General features: G+C 49.3%; 7 protein-coding genes across 7 annotated transcripts; 3 read left to right on the top strand and 4 right to left on the bottom strand.

The window, feature by feature from the left end:
• Positions 1 to 857: 857 nt before the first annotated feature.
• On the bottom strand, positions 858 to 2833 carry FTJAE_9927 (uncharacterized protein; the record flags this gene model as incomplete). The annotated part of the gene is made up of 2 exons (XM_037356898.1): positions 858 to 2196; positions 2247 to 2833. The coding sequence occupies 2 exons, from the start codon at positions 2831 to 2833 to the stop codon at positions 858 to 860; spliced, it is 1926 nt and encodes a 641-aa protein (XP_037203010.1).
• Positions 2834 to 3483: 650 nt separating this feature from the next.
• On the top strand, positions 3484 to 8030 carry FTJAE_9926 (uncharacterized protein; the record flags this gene model as incomplete). Its single annotated transcript, XM_037356897.1, has 6 exons — positions 3484 to 3625; positions 3675 to 3911; positions 3964 to 4095; positions 4145 to 6065; positions 6117 to 7399; positions 7450 to 8030. The coding sequence occupies 6 exons, from the start codon at positions 3484 to 3486 to the stop codon at positions 8028 to 8030; spliced, it is 4296 nt and encodes a 1431-aa protein (XP_037203009.1).
• Positions 8031 to 8414: 384 nt separating this feature from the next.
• Positions 8415 to 9399, bottom strand: FTJAE_9925 (40s ribosomal s2; the record flags this gene model as incomplete). Its single annotated transcript, XM_037356896.1, has 3 exons — positions 8415 to 8672; positions 8745 to 9002; positions 9142 to 9399. The coding sequence occupies 3 exons, from the start codon at positions 9397 to 9399 to the stop codon at positions 8415 to 8417; spliced, it is 774 nt and encodes a 257-aa protein (XP_037203008.1).
• A 653-nt stretch (positions 9400 to 10052) lies between these two features.
• FTJAE_9924 (thiosulfate sulfurtransferase) lies at positions 10053 to 11121 on the bottom strand (the record flags this gene model as incomplete). The annotated part of the gene is made up of 2 exons (XM_037356895.1): positions 10053 to 10113; positions 10166 to 11121. 2 exons carry the CDS (start codon positions 11119 to 11121, stop codon positions 10053 to 10055), a joined length of 1017 nt encoding a protein of 338 aa, XP_037203007.1.
• A 2077-nt stretch (positions 11122 to 13198) lies between these two features.
• On the top strand, positions 13199 to 17335 carry FTJAE_9923 (uncharacterized protein; the record flags this gene model as incomplete). Its single annotated transcript, XM_037356894.1, has 6 exons — positions 13199 to 14199; positions 14251 to 14540; positions 14592 to 14750; positions 15851 to 16460; positions 16513 to 16793; positions 16845 to 17335. The coding sequence occupies 6 exons, from the start codon at positions 13199 to 13201 to the stop codon at positions 17333 to 17335; spliced, it is 2832 nt and encodes a 943-aa protein (XP_037203006.1).
• A 286-nt stretch (positions 17336 to 17621) lies between these two features.
• Positions 17622 to 19471, bottom strand: FTJAE_9922 (CAMK CAMKL CHK1 kinase; the record flags this gene model as incomplete). The annotated part of the gene is made up of 3 exons (XM_037356893.1): positions 17622 to 19134; positions 19197 to 19273; positions 19469 to 19471. 3 exons carry the CDS (start codon positions 19469 to 19471, stop codon positions 17622 to 17624), a joined length of 1593 nt encoding a protein of 530 aa, XP_037203005.1.
• Positions 19472 to 20201: 730 nt separating this feature from the next.
• On the top strand, positions 20202 to 20849 carry FTJAE_9921 (ubiquitin-conjugating enzyme E2-C; the record flags this gene model as incomplete). The annotated part of the gene is made up of 3 exons (XM_037356892.1): positions 20202 to 20308; positions 20362 to 20694; positions 20747 to 20849. 3 exons carry the CDS (start codon positions 20202 to 20204, stop codon positions 20847 to 20849), a joined length of 543 nt encoding a protein of 180 aa, XP_037203004.1.
• Between the last annotated feature and the right edge of the window lie 305 nt (positions 20850 to 21154).

Raw genomic sequence — 21154 nt, 5'->3', positions numbered from 1 at the left:
TCCATTCATCTCACGCGGCAAGGCAGTCTTGAAGACTTAAGGCTGACTGCCCAGACAATATGTGGAGGCGGCGATGATGAGAGCGAAATGAATGATATTCGTATATCAAGACAACATAAATACTTGGATATTCGATATTGATCGACTAAGACATCGATATAGACAATGTCTTGGCTTAATAGAGTTATTCTTAATTAGCTCGTCGACCAACTCTTAATGCTCTTAAGCTGCACGGTCGTTGCTGCAGCACCCGCTTAGTAGAAAGGTACAGTATGAAGATGCTGTCATTGGATTGGGCCATCGGATCCATGTGATCGCTAGTTCCATTCTTTTCATGGATGAATATTACCTGCGTGTAACCGAGTCTCGTTTTCGCCATTGACTAACGTCTTACAAGATATTGTACCGAGATATATGCAACATCCTCCACCTCATACGACATGAGTTTCTCTGAATGTTGATATTCACTATATCAATCAATGGACAAATGCTTTCATTCCTGCCAAGCATTGACTTTCTATCAAAGATCGTGGCGGGCGGGAATAAGCCCTGTTTATCCCCGCTGTCGTAGATCAAGATCGGCATGGATGTAGGAGCCACTTGTGGCTGGAGACCCCATCAAGATATCTCGAGTTCCATCTTGGGTACTACAACTTCGATCTATCATTTTTCACATGGACTCGAGAAATGCTCGTTCTCACCATCATAAATCTCATTCTTGAAAATAATCCAGCGCAATATGACTGTTGCTGAAACTCCTTATCAAAACTCCTTATCAATGCTCAGCAACTCTCAAACACAACCTCCTTGTTTTCGCAAATCAATAGTGCAGCTCATCTACCTAGGTAGTTTATAAATTACGGTTTCTTCCTCCTCTTTACCGATGCTGACTTGATTGAGCTGTCCTTGCCTGGCAAGGTTCTTTTCTGCGACGTTTCCCCCGCTTTAAGGGCCACTTGTTTCTCAATGCTCAATATGCTTGTGCTCTTGTCTTCCTTAGAGTCCCTGTCAAGAAGTCTTATGCCGTTGCCCTGGTGTTCAAATATTACCGTTGGGCGATCCAAATTCTCGAACTCGGCCGGAGGCTCTACGATATAGGGTTCCTTATGCCGTTCCCATCGTTGATGACCTGGCATGCGATCCGCTCCGAGTACATCGCGCCGGTCTTCTCCAAACCAGAAGGTTGGTGCTCCAGGAGCTCCAGAGAAGTAGCACACTTGAAACGGAAGCATTCCAGACAGGCGGCATTCATCTTGACCCTTATAACGTGCGGCGATAGCCTCCTCAGAGACATCCTCGCCATTCTTCAAAGCCTCTTTATACCATTCGCCCAATGGTTTGCTTTGGTCCTCTGTTGAGTCAACTAATACCATGACTGGTACGATCCCACCAACTTGTCGACGAGCGTTTGGAAAGACTGGCTCTTCACCCACCAGTGACTCCCCATTATGTCGGCAGATGTCAACGCGTATCTCATACAACGCCGCAACTGTGGTTGAACTTGCAGTTACAACTGTTGTGTGAGTTTGCGCCGGGTACGTCTTGCTGTCGATAGCCAGATAGGCTATATCGGTCTTGTGCAGAGAAGGATGAGTGGCGCCACTGTCGAGCTGCATAAAGAAGCATACTCGGGGCGCCGTATTGTCATCTTCGACGAAGCAAGTCCCTTTCTCAGGCGTGCCACGTTCTCTCATTCTCGTCTCATATGGCAGGACTTTTCCAGTACTCCTACGCTTAGGATCATTCAGCCTTGTGGCAAAGCGGCTGTGAAATCCCTTCACACGCTGGAAGCCCATGTGGATAGACCACGCATGAGCATGGTAGTCCGCTAGGACGCCCCAAGACCCGGAAGGCTGGGCCCAAGTGGCGGCCATTAACTGTTCGGGTTGGTAGTTACCCTTTGGTGCTAAAGGTGCCTCATACCACAGCCAGCCGTCACCGTACATGCTGTGATATCGATCGAGCCTCTCATCTCGATCAAGGGTAAAAGACTCGTATGAAGGACAGAAGTCTACCACGTTGCCAGCATACAGAAGCGCCCACTTGTCCCAGCACTTAATACGCCCAGACTCATACGCCTGAATGGCAGCGCGTATGTTGATATCGCCAACTGGACACTCACTTCTCTCGAGTGATGCTTTCAAAAGACTTATTCGTTGTTGAATCCGTTGTCGTTTGGTTGTCTCTAGCTCATCACTGCAAGGTCAGCACGTATGTCACCATAGCCCTTCGAGGGGCTGACTTACACGGGCATCAAGTTTTCATCGGTATTTTCCATCTGTGAGAATATATGTCTGGCTTTGTTCAGTTGTTGTTCGAGACCAGATAAGTCTGCTAACGGCTGACTTATCCGAGCATTTTCGACAATAGCTTCCCACTGAAGAACTGACCGCTCTGCTTCTTCCAGGCGACTCAGATTATCCCCAAGAGATTCGCCAATGGCTAATGGTGGTTTCCAATCTGGAGGAATTGGCCTTCGGGCCCTAGAGGGCTCACGGTGAGCAGAGGATATTTGAGCAGATGTATCAGGCGAACTAGTCGATGCTGCCGTCTGTTCCCCTTGACTTTGCGCAGAATAGCCTTCCTCTGCTGCTTCTTCTTCTTCTTCTTCTTCTCCTCCTCCTTCTTCTACTGTGGGAGGCGGTGCTGAGAGCAGCTCTGGTCGCATACTTTGGAGTCGCTGGCTTCGTCTAAGTCTGAGGTTGATCTCACGATTCGCTGGAGATCTGCCCGGACGCTGTCCAAGCCTAGAGGCAATTGTTGTTCCTTCTGTTTGCCGGCGAATCCGTCTCCCGGAATCCTTCTTGGTGTTACCGCCATTTTTGTTAGCCATGGTTGCGCGATTGCTTTGCGACAGACAGGAGAGCAGCAGTGAATGAAGGATTGTTCAGACTTGACTGTATCAAACCATTCCGAATGTTTTTCTATACCAGCGCAAAAGCTCAATTGTATCGAATTCGGTTCATTTCTTTGTCCCCCTTATGGTTTGGCATTGCGACCATCTTGGATTGTGGCGTCACGTCGACAAACAAAGAAACAACAGATTGCCCACCTTTCACTCCATTCTAAGCACCCAGCGTGATTACATCCCAGACACAATTTTGTCCTAGTGGGTGTATTTTTGGCTTCCCTGGACGGGAGTTCTGTGCTCAATGTGGAGCGGGCGTGCCAACTTCTTTGTTGGACTTATTGTGAATGAGATGATAGAATATGTCAATGCCCATGCCGCCTGTCCCTGAATGCATTCCTTTGTTCATTCTAGGCAGAGCATGGAACTGTCAATGCTTGTATTGACTTGGTGAAAGAAGAGTAGATAGACTCTTCTTCTTTCATTTCATTTCATTCCATCTCCCATTTCCTCTGGTTTCCTTTTTTCTTTTCTTCAACCCGGCCTGGAAGCTCACCATCTCCTTCGTACTCATTGTTCACTTGTCAGATAGCTTTTTGAGACGGATACCGTGATTAACTTACTACCAACTCATCATGGAGGAGCCTATGGACGAGGGAAGCCCTTCGCGAATCCCCGGGCTGAACCTGGCTGGTAACCCCCCTTCGGAAGATGCGCCAGCTTCGGCGAGTAGTCCACCCCTGGCTCGTCGATCAGACAGAATCCAGGACCTCTTGGGTAAGGCAGGTTTCAGATTTTGTGTGTTAGACATACTTACATGCCTCAGAAATAATTATCTTGACTTTCCGCTTCGACTTCGAGCGCCTCCCGCCTGAAGCCCAACGAGCATACAATCGCTTTCTAGAAAACAAGAGCTATAATGAGTTCGCAGCTGAACTGAAGCGCTTGGTATTGGGTAGAAGACTGGATGGCTTCATGGAGGGATCGTCCAGTTGCCTGATTGCTGTCACAAAGTTATTTGACAGTAGATATCCCCATCTAGGCCTCAAAAAGCTCCGTGATGGTATGAAACAATCTCGTTCAAGGGCATTCCATATACTAACTATGCGTCCAAGACTTAGTGAGCGGTAGAAAGAGAGCTGGATCAGGGGCCGGGCCACGTCGTCGGCCACCACAGTCACTACGTCGGGCACAGCAGGACGCCTTGCCTGAGACTCAAGACGAGCAGGCCGGCGAGCCTTCACGGCGTAAGTAACATACGGATTATGATACATTTTTCCTGTTAACTTGTATAAGGAACCTCTCAAGCAAACTTGGCTAGCACCCTTACCTTGCCCGGGCGAGTTCGCACTACATCACGCTCCGAAGGCCGAGTGGTGCATTGGGCTCGAATCGAACCCAGTTCCACTCAGGCAGGTCCAGAAACCGCCGGCCCTCCGAGTGATATTCCACCTACCTCTATTGAGGTTTCTGAGCCTGCTGGGCCTGCAGATGATCTGGAAGACCAGCCTGCCCCTACCCATAGGCCTTTGATACCCGGTTTCACGATTAGTACTCGAACGGTACCTATAGACCAAGGCAGTAACCAACCGGCAGCTGAAGAGTCCGGACGTGAACAGACTCGCCAAGAAGAGAGTATAGCTTGGCTGAAAGACTATAATGAAGCACGCGGTGGTCCAAAGTACGACTTCAATCTATATCCCTACAAGGGATGGAAGATTGAGCCGCCAGAGATCCTACTCCCTCGTGCGATAAACTTCCTTGCCGATGAAGATATCGACCGCACTCTGAATTGGGGTCAAAAGGTTGCAGAGCTGACTGAGTACTTCTCATACCTACTTCACAATTGGCAGGGTGAAGAATGGGGTGCAGAACTCCATGAAGCTATTGATATGCTTCATACACACTGGCTGTTTGAGCAGTACCACTATGGGAAGCCCACGTTGAACCTCAAGTTCGATAGTGTGTGGCCAAAACATAGTAAGAGGCTGCCACCCATTCCTGGTGTCGAGGCTACTGTCGAGAAGCCACAAAGTGAATTGGGCGAGCGCAGATTGCTCCTCAACGAGGTTCTACCAGCCATTGATATTCACTACGAGTTGCCTGGCGATGATCTTGAAAGGTACATCGACCTTTACGCATCCGAAACCTCCAACTTCTGGGAATCTGCGCCTCATTCCCAATCTTCCCGTCATGGGCTGGTCCAGATTGAGAACAACGCTTTTGAGAACTGCGTCTTTTCGGGTATGTCAGCAACCGACAGACTAATCAGAGCATCTGAAGCCAAGTTCAAGTCAGAATCTCAGCGAAACAACTTCAGCCAAAGTGCTCTTCAGGCGTTTGCCACACTTCGTGGAAGTCAACGAGCAGCCCTTCAACAGACCTTGAACCAACTGGACAATTCTGAGAATCTTGCAGTCTGCAACATTTTCCGCACCCTCATTCTGCCGCCACCTAAATTCCCAGAGAAGCCAGACGCAGGTGTCCTTTTCCCTACTATACAAGTAGCAGAATTTCCTGAAGAGGAGTCTCGCGACCCTTTCAGGTACACTGTGGCGCATAGATGGTACCTCGAAGCAGAGCGTTTCTGGAAAGAATGGGGTGATGCGTATGCTGTCAAACAATGCTACGGTCACAAGAAATGGGAGGAGCGCCAAAAGCCCATCATGGATTTGCCCAAGAACTGGTTGGGTCCTTTCGTTTACGATTTTCTGGATCACGACATGAAGAAGACTCTGGAGTTACTGAAGAGATGCGAAACCCTGCTAAGGCGTATATTCCTACAAGACGAACGAGCACCACGACCATTCCTGGCCGACATGACGCGAGTGATACTTGAAGGACTCTCGGGCAGGCCTTGGGATGAGACTGATCTGGACTTCAAAGGGGAAGACTTCGTGTCTGGCTCACAGGATTTGGCTCATATCCGTCCCCTGGAGGAAGACTTTTTGCGATTATTGGGCACGGAATCCATCCATTCCAACACTATCGACCCAGAGATCAACCATAATGGCATCAGTCCTCTCTCTTCCATATTCGAGCAAAGAGTTAGGGAAATCATGTATCCACGCGGCTCAGCTAGTTCCGGCTCTTACGACTTTACGAATTTCATGGTATCACTCAATGAAGTATGTGATGGGCCAGTGAAACGCTGGAGATTCTCTGATGAGGAGGCCTTGGAAGAGCTGCAACATCTTGACAGAAGGGGAGTGATTGAGTAAGTCTCCTATATCCAGCCTATAGCAAGAACTATTCTCTAACAGATTAGGTTGAACGAGGATAATGGTGTATCATGTCCTGTACCCGACCTTCATCCTGAGCAACGTGTTCGGTGGCTCGACACTGATGATGACCTGGACGCATACATGCAAGGTGGTCAAGCGACTACGGGGGGCCAACCCGACAATGGCGATGGTGATGATGGTGACGACAGCGATGATAGCGGCGACAGCGGCGACGAAGATGAAATTATGACCATCTCAACAAACGTCAGCGTCCCAGAGTCGGAGGATCTTGGTAATTACATGTTTGGCCTTCCCAAAATTCAGAACCTCCGGAGTTGGCTAGGGCTTGGGACTGCGAGTGGCCGAGAGGACAGCGACAGAGGTATGCCCAGAAACCACAGGTTCTTCCAACGCCTCTGCTTCCGACTTGGAAAGACAATAAAGGACCTTCGAGCGAGGATGGAGACATTCAGGAGGCAGCTTACGCCCGAAGAGCAAGATCGCAACCGCCATTTCCTCGACACAATGGTGATCGAATGGGAATCAAATACTAGAACACGACCAGACTTGCGTGAGTATAACCCCAACCAACCCGACATAGGCGACCATTCTTTCGCCCAGCCAGACTATGCGGAAATCATGCGTGTATGCCATCACGAACATGATTTTGGTGAGGATGGGTACCCCGAAATCACTTACGGAGGTCAGGACCACAATTACAGGATTTCTGTTGATGCCGTTCGAAAGGAAATTCTCCGCGAGGCTTATGAGAACAAGAGTATGCTGTTGCCAAACCGTATTGATCGCGGCGTGGATGAAAAGGGGCTGCGGACTCAATCCCCTCTTCGGCGTGAGCCAGTCTGGTCCTTTGCTCATCCAGACCGTAGAGGCAAAGCACCACGGTTTTGGGACATTAACCGTTGGCCGCTCCATCTGCAAAGCGAGTCAACAGCTGAGAGAATCAGATCCGGACGATTCTACGAGCCTGTTCCTTCACCTCTGGCACCAGAATCCGCCAAGGAGTCACGGATCTCAGTACGGGTTGCTACGCCTCCGGTATCACCTATTTCATCCGCGTTGCCCAGAGTTCAACGAGAAGTGCATCGCGAGGTCCAGCCTGAAACCACAACTATGGCCCCAGACATGACTGAAAGCATGGACACATCCGAAGATCAAGTCTACAGTTTCCCTGGCTTTGGTGAGAACTTCACCGTCACGTTCCAGGATCTAGCGGACTCTCGTCGGACTTTTACAACTGGGTCTTCTCAGTATCTTCTTGGAGACACCCCTCTGCAGAAGAAACATATCGAGGATCTCATCAAGAGTGGTAAGCATTGGCATATGTACCTCCAGACTCTGACTAACATGTTGCTGTAGGTATAGAGACAGAAGAACCACCGACTTGGACCCAGCTCCTAGGCACTCTATTTGGTCGTAAAAGCGACCCAGTGGATCCCGGTGCGCTGCCCAAGGTCAGTTCTCGCGATGTTCCCGAGAGTAAGCCTCGAAGCGAGCCCGAGGTTTCAGACGATGAGCATGCTCAAGAGGAGAGTTCTTTTGCTGCTCAAGGAGAGGGCTCTTCTGCTGGAAGCGAAGATGTTGAAATGGACGAAGCTGCGATGCAACTTTGGGAAGAACCTCAGGCTGGCCCATCTTCAGAACGGCGCTCATCCAATGCCCAGCCACCTCCGCCAATTGACCCAACGGTCCCAACTGAGCCTGATTCTTCGTCCGTATCCCCTACAGAACCTGGGACTACCCAGGGAGAATCGAGCAGCGTTGGTTTGTGGGGACAAGGCTTTCCCAGGGCTTTGCCTAAGCGGCTGAGACTCAGACAAGCGACAACTGAAATACTGTCCCACCCAGTTGAGTTGGAGGTAATCGAGCCGGAGTCTGAATTGCCAGAGCAGCAAGAAGAGAGCGGGCAGTCAGACAATGATAGTTTGTTTGGTTCGTAGTGAAATATGTAACTGGTATCGGCTTTTCGACTGTCGAGTAGGGTCTACTGCTTTATCCTTGTATTAGTTGTTAGGTATTGGTGCTTTGGCTAGACTTGGGTATTTGGAGTTAGTTTTGTGATATTAGCTCAGTCTTTCAATTTTCACCATTTCTTTCATCACCATACGCAGGTAAATAATGAGGGACAGGGACCGATGTTTGTTTTGCAAAAAAAGCAATCATGAAGGATGAAATTTCTTTTTCATTCAGACCTTAAGCCATTATTTCTCATAGCCTCAGATCCGACGTGTCCTAACCGGCCAACCTATGCAATGAAACACAAGGAATCGTGACTCCGCGGCACCAGTTTCCAGCTCCCAGCATAAAACTTTCCCACTCTAGCTCTAGTATCGCTTACCCTCCCGCAGTGTGTCGGCATACTCGTCCAGGGGGCTCTTGATGAGCTTGGTCTCCTTCCAGAGGTTGGGGGTAAGGAAGCCGTAGGTGTTGGAGACGGCCACAAAGGTAGCCTTGAGGGTGTTCTCGAGGGTCTTTGTGGAACCGGCGGAGGAGGTGTAGGCGTCCTCGACACCGGCGAGCTGGAGGAATCGCTTGACAGCGGGAGAGGCAACGAGGCCAGTACCACGGGGAGCGGGGATGAGCTATATCAACAGTCAGTTTTTCCATGTTCTTTTGATTCGAGGATATTCGCTTCTTTGGCTGGGTGTACATACACGGACGGTGACGGAACCGCACTTGCCAGACTCCTTGCAGGGCAGGGAGTGAGGCTGACCAAGGTTGGTACCCCAGTAACCTCGTCGCACGGGGATGACGCTGAGCTTGGCAATGATGATAGCGGCACGGATGGCGGTAGCAACCTCCTTGGAGGTCTTGATGCCGAGACCGACGTGGCCCTCGGAGTCACCAATGATGACAATGGCCTTGAATCGGGTTCGCTGACCGGCACGGGTCTGCTTCTGGACGGGCTTGATCTGTAGTTTGTGAAATGACGAGTTAGCAAGCCGATTTCCCCTTCCAATAATTGTGTGTTTGCGTATTGCTCGAGTTGGTGTTTTCGCTTCGTTCTAGGGCTTTCTTCGAGTGATATATTCAGGAAACTGTGATTCGCACCTTCATGACCTCATCCTTGAGCTTGGGCAGGAAGTTGTCGACAATCTGGTACTCCTTGATGGGCAGAGAGTGAAGGTAGATCTCCTCCATGCTGTTGATCTTGCCGGCCTTGACCAATCGACCGAGCTTGGTGACGGGCTGCCACTCCTTCTCCTCGTTCTTGCCGCGACCACGACCACGGCCACGTCCACGTCCTCGGCCGCGATCACCGCCTCGGGATCCGAAACCACCGCCGCGAGAAGCTCCACGATCAGCCATTGTGAAGGATTTTTGTTGTTTTGCGCTGGAGGGGGGTGGGAGGCAAGATGTGGTCTGCGCAAGAGCAAGATGCTGCTGTTGGTGTTGGCGATACTGGAACTTTTTGGCCCGGGCCAGGTGGGGTGGATAACGCACATAATTTTTGGTTGTTCACGTTAGCGAGCCCTAATTGGAATTGGAGCCTTAATTGTTAGGCCGTAGTTAATTGAGTGTGGTGGGGGTGGATCTCACCTTGATTCTCACCGAGAACAGGATGGTCCAATTCTCGGTGTGAACAAGCCACCCCGCCCATCATGAGTGATCGGCAATACAACATCCCGGTCCGATACAGTCAATTTAGAGACTCAGACTTAGACGTAGACTCAATATTGACAATTCCATCAGTCAATTGCTTCACACGTATACACACACACATATATATACTGAAAGACAATGCAAAAGTGTGGGGATGCTAGAGGACAACCATAAGCCATTTTTCTCGTCCTTAAACGGACACCTGAACCAGACATAGAACTAAACCACGGAGGGGAATTGGGAATTCAGCTCTTCTTTCTCTTCGTACACGCCTGTTCACCACAGGCCATCATTAATGAGGGTATCGCAGCTCGACTACTCAGTATTCCGCCATCTTCCAGACCAGACACCAAGTCACATTACTCCTTCGTTGTCTTGACAATCAAGTTTTCTGAAGGTTGCACCCGTTGAGCCCACTCACTGTTACATATTAGCATAATTCATATCATGATTTTTCAAATGAGGCACTTACGTCCAACTGCCATCGTAGACCCTCCTGGACTCCGGGGAACCAACGCCAGCCTCCTCAAGAGCAGTATCAATAACACAGGCAGTCACACCAGTACCGCAACTTGAGATGATAGGTTTTTGAGGGTCAACACCCTTCTCCGCAAACAGCTTTTTGAGTTGATCCTTGGGGAGGAAAGCCTTGGTTTCAGGGTCCAGGACAGAGCTGAAAGGGATGTTGATAGATCCAGGAATATGACCAGAAGAAAGGCCCTCGCGGGGCTCAGGGGATTCGCCGGTGAAACGTCCATGGGGTCGGGCATCGAGAATTTGAACGCCCTCAGCGCCCTCCTTGTTGTGATCCTGTGCGACTTCCTTGACCTGCTCGAAGCTTGCAACCCGGCTCTCCTCCATCTCGGGGATCTGGTAAGGATAGCATTCGATGCTGTAGAGTTCTCCTGACTCGGTAGGCAAGCCCTGGTCCACCCACAGCTTGAAATTGTTTAGTACGTGAACCTTGTCATGGCCGAAAACCTTCATGGTCCAGCCCACACGCGGTGCGCTGAAAATACCAAGCTCCTTGCTGTCGTACACCACCACAATGTCCTCTTTTCGGATACCCAACTCGCTCATGGCAGCAGCGAAGCCTTTGGGGTTAGGGAGCATGTGAGGATAGGGACTGCGCTTGTCAATGACCTTATCTAGGTCAAAGAACCGGGCCTTGGGAATTCTCTGTTCGCGAAACGTTTGGATACCGGATCGGCCATCGTTGGGGAGAAACCATGATGCGCAGAGAGGAATTACTCGAGGATCGGTGCTGATCGGAGACGGGGGGTTCTTCTTGAGGGCTTCGTGAAGCTCTTTCGGGGTAACGAGATAGGATGAGAAGTTTCGGCGGGTGAGCAGGGAAGGTCGGAAAACCTTGGAGCCCCATTGAGGAATGCCAGCTCTTGTTGAGCGGCAGAACGCGATAGACGCCATCGTAAAGATGTTGTGTTTCGGATATGAAGAGGTGGTGGGAGTTCGTCGGACTCAGTGACTTGACGTAGGGCAAGTTCCTGAGCGATTGATAAGAGTCAGAGCCAAACGAAATATAAATTCGCAGGCCAGACACTGTAGGAAAAGACAGTTAGCAAAAGGCTTAACTGTCCGTCTACGTCCTCATTCGTCGGCGGGATTAGTACCGCAAAGAATTGTCTGGTGGGCTTGACGTGAGGCGAGTGAGGTTGATGACGAGAGGTTAACGACCAATCGAGTCAACTTTGAATGCATGATACCTTTCGCGCAAGTGCGGGCGAGGTTGGCGAAATCGTGAGGAGCTTGGACCACCTCCATCAGTCATTTCCAACGGTGGGCGATGACGGAGTCGGAGGGGTCTCTACAGCGGACTACAGCTTGTTCAGTGGGTGACTCTCAGCGGATGAGGTCACTGAAGCGCCAAACGGATAGGCGCCCACCCACCAGTACAGCCCAATCCACTTGGTTGGAGTCTTGGACCTCTCACCTTGTCAGCCTGGGCTCATGTGCCTCCCCCACGTCAACGTTAGTGCTTCAAACCTTGACCCTTTCTTCACTCTCAAAGGTTGCACGGCCACTTCGAGTCTCGATCCTAGCCCCAGAAATCCTCATCTCTACAATATCGATCCCGTGACTTTTCTCCCTCAAAAGCATCATGAAGGTCACCATCAAGAAGTGGAATACGGTCGCTACTTGGCGCTGGGATATACCTGAAGACGATGTTTGTGGTATCTGTCAGGTCCACTTTGACGGGACGTGTCCGACATGTAAATACCCAGGCGACGATTGCAGCCTGTGTAAGTAAACATCAGACCATCTTGATAAAGATAAACTCTACTAACGCAATATTAACCTCAGTGTCGGGGAAGTGCGGTCACAACTTTCACATGGTTCGAGTTCACCTTATCTCTATCTCTCTGTTATCTTGAATATTTACGTGCTGACTGTGACGGTGTTTGTGTTTAGCACTGCATATTGGAATGGATCAAACAAGATTCATCAAGAGGGCAATGCCCCATGTGTCGTCAACGTACAGCCCCCAACTTGCATTTTCAACCAAATCAGGCTGACCTTTATTTTCAGGATTCGAGTGGAATGAACAACTGAAGGAACCAGTCACGCAAGCCGAGTAAGGATGCTCGTACATGATGTTATGCAAGGCGTCGGGCGTTTTTCAGGGCATACATAGAATTTGGCGTCAGGCATACCCGAAATGGACTTGGGCAAATCGATTCAGCCGCTTACTGGTTGGTTTATTGGCACATTTTGTGAGTTGTGCTGTTACATGCAAGTTGGTGAGCCATGCACAACTCAGCTACTAGTGTGAGGGAGCCCACAGCCTCAATCAAGCTGACTGTGCCATGCCAGTCAGTCAAGCCTTGATAGCCTGGACATTCCCATGACAGCCCCGAGACAGTCTCTCAACTCTGCCAACTGTCCTTGTTCACTCTTTGAGGCTCTTTGAGAAGATCTTGTCTCTTTTGACGGATTATCACCATTATCTGGGCTTCGTTGAACTCTCATTTTGATCGATTGACGGACCAATTGTCTCTGAAGCCAGGGATCCATAACCACTGCCCTTGCCTTGGAAGGATTCAAAAGCCAAGACTGAAGAGCCGCTCTCAGTCCCTTGTGACTCAAGACTTATCTTGGACGTAAGGGACTTTGGGGGCTGTTAAGTTGCACTTCAGAGGGTCCCGTTGCCTTGCTGCCATCTCAGCTCGTGGTTCGCAACCAACCACACACAACTGCGCAGCTGCGCAAAGGCCTCCAGGTTTAAATACGAGCTTAGTCCCCTCAGGATCTCATTTTCGCCTCTCCCCATTCCCGGCTCATTAAACGAGATCTTATTTCCATTTAACCTGAAACCTAGTTCAGAAGATATATATACAACACATATATATACCTTATCGTAACTAGTATCACTTGGCTAGCGCCGTACAACAATATAAATCAGTTTATCCAACAAGAAGCTACCGTCTATAAATAAGCTTCGCCTCAGATCAACAAAGGCGATTTCCTCTACCAACAAATCGTCTCAATGTACTCGTACCCTACACCTTTACCCGAATTCACTGCCCAATCTCAATCCCAGGATGGTCTGCATAATAGACCAGTGGCCAATTATCCCTGGGCAGTGCAAGGAGGTCTCAGCGCCATCAACACCAATGTCCGTCCACAATATGGGTTCTCGGAGTCGCCTTTGCCTATGAGTTCCTCAACCAATGGTTACTCAAGCTACAACACGGCTCTTCTCAGCCAACCCACTTTCAGTCCTTATCCAAGCTTCTCGCCAGCTGGTGAATGGTCATTTTCCAGGCCTCAGCACGGCTCATCGTCGCAAACCGTCGTTCCAGCGACTAACACCGAAGCCATCAAAGTTCTGATCAAAAGATTTGGGTGGCTATGGTTGCTGCTCAAGGTCAGATCAAAACTTCGAGGCTCAGGTCGAAGGCATCAACGTCGACACAGTGCTTCGGATTACACATCACGGACAGCTGGCCACAACAATGGCCGCTATTTGGCATCGTCAATGAGTGTGTCCTTTGCAGACGATGTAGCGTTGGGCAACTTAGTCACTGGGGACGAGGCCGATCTCTTCAACCCCATTGATTCCACAAATCATGTGTGGTTTGATAATGCTCTGGGAATACTCACCGGTGATGGAAACTCACCGTTCCCGGTGCCAGCGGATGTGCCACGACCAGCCACAGTTCTCTTTGAAGAGGATGTCACGGCTCCAGTTCCGGAACAAAGACTCATTGAGTGTCTGGATGAGACAGTTCCACCAATCAATTTCATGAACCAGCCTCAACAAGACGTTGTCGCCTCTGGCCAGTCAAAAAAGCGATCTTTTGACTGTGTTGAGCTCGATGATTCGTCAACGGACGAAGCTGACGGGACGTCTGTGGATAAGAAACGATCCAAGACGACTTCTACAGCACCACGATTTGCCTGCCCCTTTTACAAGAATGACCCAGAACGCTATGCAAACACAAGAAGTTGCTGCGGGCCTGGGTGGGAGACGGTCCATCGAGTCAAGTAAGTGATATTCACCTCAAAGCATCCAGGAGTAGACTGACATGTCTCCAGGGAACACATCTTCCGCAGTCATACACACCCAGAACATGAGTGCCAGCGCTGCTTTCAGTCTTTCAAGACAGAGTTGAAGCTCTCTAAGCATTTAAGAGCCTCTCCGCCTTGCGAAGTCCAAAGTCGCAATACCCAGGAGCATGATGGCATCAACGCAAGCCAGTCTAAGGCACTGCATGCAAGAGCCCGAAAATGCGACCCTGGAGCAGATCTCAAAGAGGTCGAGGAACAAAGATGGAATGATGTTTACAAGATCATCTTTCCCGGAGGGGGCCTGGTGCCTACGCCGTGTTAGTGTTCAACCACATACACTGCAAGAACTGAGAGCTAACAATGCCCAGACTACGATCGCTTACAGAAGAGCAACAATGATGACTTTGACACGAACCTCATGTCTGATTTTGAGCAGCGTATTCAAGGCAAAGTCGGGGAGATGAAGAACCTGCAACCTACACTGGCACCTCTGATGGTCCAGCTAGCTTGCAATACACTCAGGGAGAGTATGCAATCTTGCCGACAGAAGCCACAAGACGGTAGCAGTCAAGGCTCAAGCTCTATTGTGTCTCCGACACAAGAATTCCAGTCATTTCTTGATGGGGGGCTTCAGATGACGGGCGTTAACGAGAATTTTTTGCGGCGCCTAGATAGCCAGTACTTCATGCAGGCGTTAAGGGATTCTGGTTTTGATTTGTGATCTACAGGCTTTGCGAGCCTATGGAGATGACGAAAAGGAGGATTTGAGATACCAATTTGATTTATGAGTTGGGCTTTTGTATTGCCATGCGGGCCATGAGATCATCACCAACGGAACAAGATAGACGGAAGGGGTCAGACTTGGCGTTTGAATTCGAATATTCCATTTCGTTCTCATCAAACTTTGTAGATTGAGTTAACAAAGCCGAGTCTCATTGTGATGTAACTTTGCAATTCATTGTGTTTGTCTATTAGGTAGTTCAATGTTGTCAAATCAGATGCCTACCTACCTTATTATACTTCATAATGTCGGAGAGGAGTATCCATACCAAGTCATGCATGTGTTCATTTTCAACCCATCTGACTGGCTGATAATGACGCTTGTCCGTTTGTTGCCTTCGCTCATGCATGGTTCGCCCGCCGATGAGAACCTGCGCAATTGCGAATTAATTCGGTAATCATATATAGAACATACGACCCTTGAGTTGTTCAACAACCCGTTATTATCTTACTTCTCGAATCTTTATGAATAATTAGTCGAGAAAATCAATTCCACTGAATATTGTTTCTTTTTGCGTATTGAGATAACAACTACCTTCTTTCCAATTTGGGCTCAGCGTTACAAGCAGCATGTCTGGCATGAGGCACGACGACGAGATGGCTCCTACGGATATGTCAACGCCGCGAGAGATTATCGACTTCTTAAAAAGAATCCAGGGGCCATGCTCGAATGAAAACAAAGCGGTTTGCAACACTGAAAGTTCAACTAGCTGGGGGTTTGTGTCGACAGATAGTGGTTGCTTCTGTTCAGCTGGGAATACGAATGAACTCTGCACTCATGCTTCGTTCGAAGAAGCCTCTGAGTCTGATTCTGATTCATCCGAAACTGAAGACTATCCGCTTGTAGACTGTCTTCCTCGGAATGAGAAGCTGTGCGAATATCACCAGAATTATCAGGATGTTGATTCCTCTCAAGTCTCCGACAATTCTTCAACTCCAGAATCAATTCTTGAGGCTAGTACACCCATAGTAGTACCTTGTAGTACTTCAGAGTGCGGCTATTGTCGAGAGGCATCGGCAGATAGTGCCGAAACATGCTACAGCAGCGATCAAGCCTCCTCCTTTTCGGCAGTTACAGAGAGGGGAAAGCATCAGCTCGTCGTTCAAGTAATGGCGAGGCTCCAAGAATGGCTAGAGGTGATGCTGAGGAGACACGGGAATCAGAAGAGTCGGTCAGATTCGAGTAGTGGTTCTACACCAGTTGTTGGGGCAGCCAGTCGTGCTGGGGAATCAACAGACAGTCAACCCCGAAGAAAGCGCCAGAGAAGTGGTTCTGATGATGGCTTTGGAGAGGATGATAAGACGCCAGATCGAGCGCAGAAGAAGCGCGGGAAAATCAGTGATTCTGCTGAAATCAGATATGTTTGTCCATTCTTCAAGCATAATCGTGAGAAGTACAAAACATCTCAGTGGAAGAGCTGCTGCTGGCCAGGGTGGACGTCTGTTCATCGAGTCAAGTGAGTCCAGTCTACCTCCTCAATGGAAGCCAAGATCTAACAACATGTTCAGAGAGCATCTCTATCGGCGACACATGCTTCCCAAGTTTCGCTGCAACAGATGCAGGCAAGACCTGAAATCAGCTTTCAACCTTAACGAACATCAACGAGCGGAAGCGACCTGCCAGATACAGAGGGAAGAGCCTGAGGAAGATGGTATCGATGAAGAACAAGAAAGATTACTGCGTGTCAGAAAGAGGAAGAATGGGAAAGCTCCACAAGTTGCAGAAGAAGAGAAGTGGGTTGAGATGTACAAGATTCTCTTTCCTGACGATGATCCAATTCCTTCTCCATGTAAGTATACATCTTGTCATCTCGACACTCAGTCACTAAACAGCTTCTCAGATCCCGAGTTGTGCCCTTTACAACCCGAACAAGGCACAGAACATCCCGGGGCGAACGTCTTAGACAACTTTGAGGACTATGCGCGACGTGAGTTTTCAAGACGCATGAGGCCCCGTATAGAGAGTTTAGTCGACGGAATTCTCGAGCAAACTCTCACTTCTCAAACGATCACCGATGTCGCCAACAATGTCCTCTCAGGCATTATGGAGTCTTTTCGCGATAGCCAAAGCCAGGAGACTTGCCAACCAGAATCTCAGGATTTGCCCTCGAGAAGTCCCAGCCCTCAGGGGATGCCATTTGAGAGCTCTACACAAGTGGTACAAGCAAGCCAAATTTCTGAAGGCCCGAATTCAAGCTTGGAGGTTGACTTGGATGAGATATTGAACTCTCTCGATGCTAACCAGTCTTTTGATTTTGAGCGTTGGGAAACGAAAGGTGAAGGCATAAACACATTTCATCCTTTTGGGCTCCAGGTCGAACAGTATATATAACAAGGGGGACGCGTGAGGAAGAGTCTCAGGGGGGCTAAGAAATGACCAGCCTAAAGTACCACTAACTTATCCTATACCTACCTAGGTATTTTTCTGCATTACGATGCAGGTCTGAAGTTTTATTGCGTGCCTAGGAGGAGCTATCCCGGTGGTATCTCAAGTTCTCGTATTATGTATATAGATGTGTCTAATCATGGGCTTTATGTGAAATTTATGACATGACCGTCAAACCCTGACATCTATAAATGTACCTTGTTCTAACTTTACGAGACAGTCCCTCTACTCTCTAAGACTCCGGGACGTATACACCATCCTTACACAAAACAACCACCTTCTTGAAGAATCGTCGCCATTCAAGAGGATCACCCTTGACCTTGACGAAGCGAATGTCAAGGACCTCCGTACCATCCGGCAGAGGCTGGCGATCCACTTGAATCTCGCCGTGCAAACTTTGTTGACGACCGTCGAGTGCTTTGACCTTTATCTTAGCGACAGGGTTGCCATGTGGATTAGGCGAAATATGCGTCGTGGGGACGTTCAGATGGTGGAGAGCATCGTTTATCATCTGGATGATGTGGGCCGGAGGCACAGCCGAGAAGAAGCGAGTAAGTGATTCTGGGGGACAAATGTCGCGGAAACGGCGAGCTTGCTGGGTGAGGGTCATAGAAGGACCAGGAGTCTGAGAGAATTGAGACATGGATGGCTCGTCGGCGAGTGTATCGAGCATTGCTCGGCTTGCATCGTGAGTATGTGGGAGTGACGAGGCTGGCGAGGCCATAGAGCGAAGTGGAGGACGCTCCCAATCCCAGTCCTTATCAGCGATTGGTGTCTCTGGCTGAGTAGAGGAGAATTTCCCGACATTCAGTCCAGTATCTATGTCCATATTGTCGCTGGAAGAAGGTTGTGATGTTGGGTGGTGGTTGAAGTCGATGCGGAGATTCTCCAGCATCTGTGTCGCCAAGTTGATGGGATCTGTGACTCGGCCGTCCGAGTTGAGGAGGGCATTGTGTCTTGTGTACCAAGGATGCTGGCGCACTTGAGTAAAGTTGAAGCGTTTTGATGAATCAATGCTCATCATCCCCCGTAGGAGAGACAGTGCTTCTGCTGGGACTCTCCCCCATAAGGCATCCGTACTGCGACCAGATGTTCGTACGTATTCCTGGAACTCCCAGCTGCTTTGTGAGGGCTCATCCCATGGTGTGTTGCCGACAAGAAGGACGAATAGAATAACACCGCAAGACCAAACATCGACCAGATCTGGTGAGTACTTGGCAGCGTTGGGTAACTTCTTGTCTGCACGCCCACAAGCAAGGATTTCAGGGGCGATATAAGGTGGGCTACCACATAGTGTTGAGCTTAACTTTCGCTGACCCTTGTACTCAAACATTGTGGCCATACCAAAGTCTGCGAGTTTTAAAGATCCATCTTGGGAGAGGAGAATGTTCTCAGGCTTGAGATCACGATGTGCCACGCCCTTGGAGTGCATGAAGCTCACGCCGCTGATGAGTTGAACAAAGTAAACTTGAGCAATATTCTCACGGACACCGACATCAGCCTCAATCTTGTCGAATAAGTCTCCGCCTTCCGCGTACTCCATGGCAATCCATCGCCATATGTCATCTTCTCCTGAAGCGAACCACTCGATAATGTTGGGATGCTGGCCAATGTGTGAATGCAGTGAGACCTCCATGGCCAACTGCTTGGTAGAAATTCGACCATGTTTAACAGCATAGCCCTTGTGAATGAGCTTTACAGCAAAAATTGGTGTTGGGGCGTCGAGGGGAATTGCTTTCTTGATGCTGTGTTGAGGTCAGTAGTGAACATCTCGGTTATCGTGAGTGAAACATGGGGTAAAACTAACGAGGCATATGCTCCTCGACCCACGGTCTTGGAGACGATTCGGAAGGGAAGATCCGTTGGTAGAGGGTCTAATTGTGACTGATTCATTGGTTTGTGTTAGTGAAGATGAGTCTAATGAAGTCATACAAAGATCGAGATTCACAGCAGATTGAGTAACTGTGACTAGGTATGACTGTGAATCATTCACAATCTCCTTGATACTGACGATCTGTCACTGGAGAAAAGCTTGATAGACGCTATGGATAGGGGCTAAAAAAGGAATGTCCGACTTACCATGGTGTAAAGGTAGGTGACTTTATGATAGTGTCTGAAATGTGTTGCTAATATTCTTGTTCAACAATGACCAATCGTTCAGTTGAGGAATATCGTCCTGATACTTCAAGACCAGAAGTTGCACGCGTTGATCCGCGTCTCTTCACCGCGTAAAGTGTTTTTTGTTGCTGTGAGACCCCGACCCAGGTCCCCTAAAGATAGCGTCACTTAGCGCCCTGTGCATCCCCTCACAGCACAAACAGGCCCTACAGTTTCAGCGCTGTTGCCTTGTATTGGATACCATTGGCTGTGGTGTCTCTGTTTCATTCACCTGGACCCTAGTCGCGCTGGTTGCTGCGGTAAACAGTTGGAGCCTTTTGATCAAGCTTGAGTTGAGAAGTCATTGCCCTTCCCTTTATTCAATTCTGTCGCAATCCAAAACAATCTAGTTATTGCACATCGTCTCACGTTTAAAGACAACTCAGAACCCAGGCCTTCTCTCTATTCGCTTTCATCCCTTCCCGCGTACGCCACAGCCAAACAAACGTCTTTTTGTCTCCCTCGATCCCGTCGCCCCTGCATTCGTCTACCTTCACCTCTTTCCACTTGCGGAATTGTTGTCTGTACATAAACAATTCGTTACCGCTCCCTAGCAACCTATAATCGCATCTACTCTTCTGCTGCTTTCTTGGTTGTTGGCATCTCTTCAGACTCAGTTTACTCGAGGAAACTACATCAGCATCAACATCTCACAATGGATTACAACATGGAGGATAGCCAGAACTCAGCTCCCGGCAGTGTCCAGGCCGCCAAGCTTAACTCTGGTCACAAGGGCCCTGACTCTCAGAGCACCACCAAGAGGTGAATACTCGTCCCGAGACACTATGGTCGCTATGGATGCTGACTCTAGACAGACTGCAGACCGAGCTGATGCAACTCATGACGTCGCCTGCTCCCGGCGTCTCTGCCTTTCCCGGTGCGGATGGAAACCTCCTCGCTTGGACTGCCACCATCGAGGGTCCCGACGATACTCCCTACGCTGGGTTGACCTTCAAGCTCAGCTTTGCATTCCCCTCAAACTACCCTTACGCCGCTCCTACGGTGCTCTTCAAGACACCCATCTATCATCCTAATGTCGACTTCTCTGGCCGCATCTGCTTGGACATTCTCAAGGACAAGTGGACCGCTGCTTACAACATTCAGACTGTTCTCCTGAGTCTTCAAAGCTTGCTTGGCGAGCCCAACAAGTACGTACACAATTCAAGCTTGACCATAACAATGTCACTAACGAATACTCAGTGCTTCACCCCTCAACGGTGAGGCTGCCGAGCTCTGGGATAAGGATACCAAGGAGTTCCAGAAGAAGGTTCTGGCACGCCACAGGGATGTTGAGGACGAGTAATTAGGTTTTACCAGGGAGGGGTTGGTGCTTTGATAATTGTATAAAGGAACAGGAGTACCAGGTGTACGGAATTTGGTTTGACTTGTTAGGTTACAGGATTGCATGGCATTTCCACAGCTGGTTTAACAGCGAAGGGAGGGGACTTTGATAGGGTCAGAAACATGTACACCATTGTCGATAGCAGACCCTCTAATCGACGATTCATAAAATTCGCATCACCACGTCAGAACGTAAATGATTATTTTCGCCCTCATAAAAAAAGCCTTGTCCATAGACCACTTCACGCCGAGGCACCTATTGTCGTT

The sequence above is a fragment of the Fusarium tjaetaba genome (genome assembly GCF_013396195.1).
Source record: "Fusarium tjaetaba strain NRRL 66243 chromosome Unknown NRRL66243_c0000227, whole genome shotgun sequence".
Lineage (NCBI taxonomy): Eukaryota > Fungi > Ascomycota > Sordariomycetes > Hypocreales > Nectriaceae > Fusarium > Fusarium tjaetaba.
Note: the sequence above shows the minus strand (reverse complement) of the source record. Positions and strands in the feature narration are given on the sequence as shown.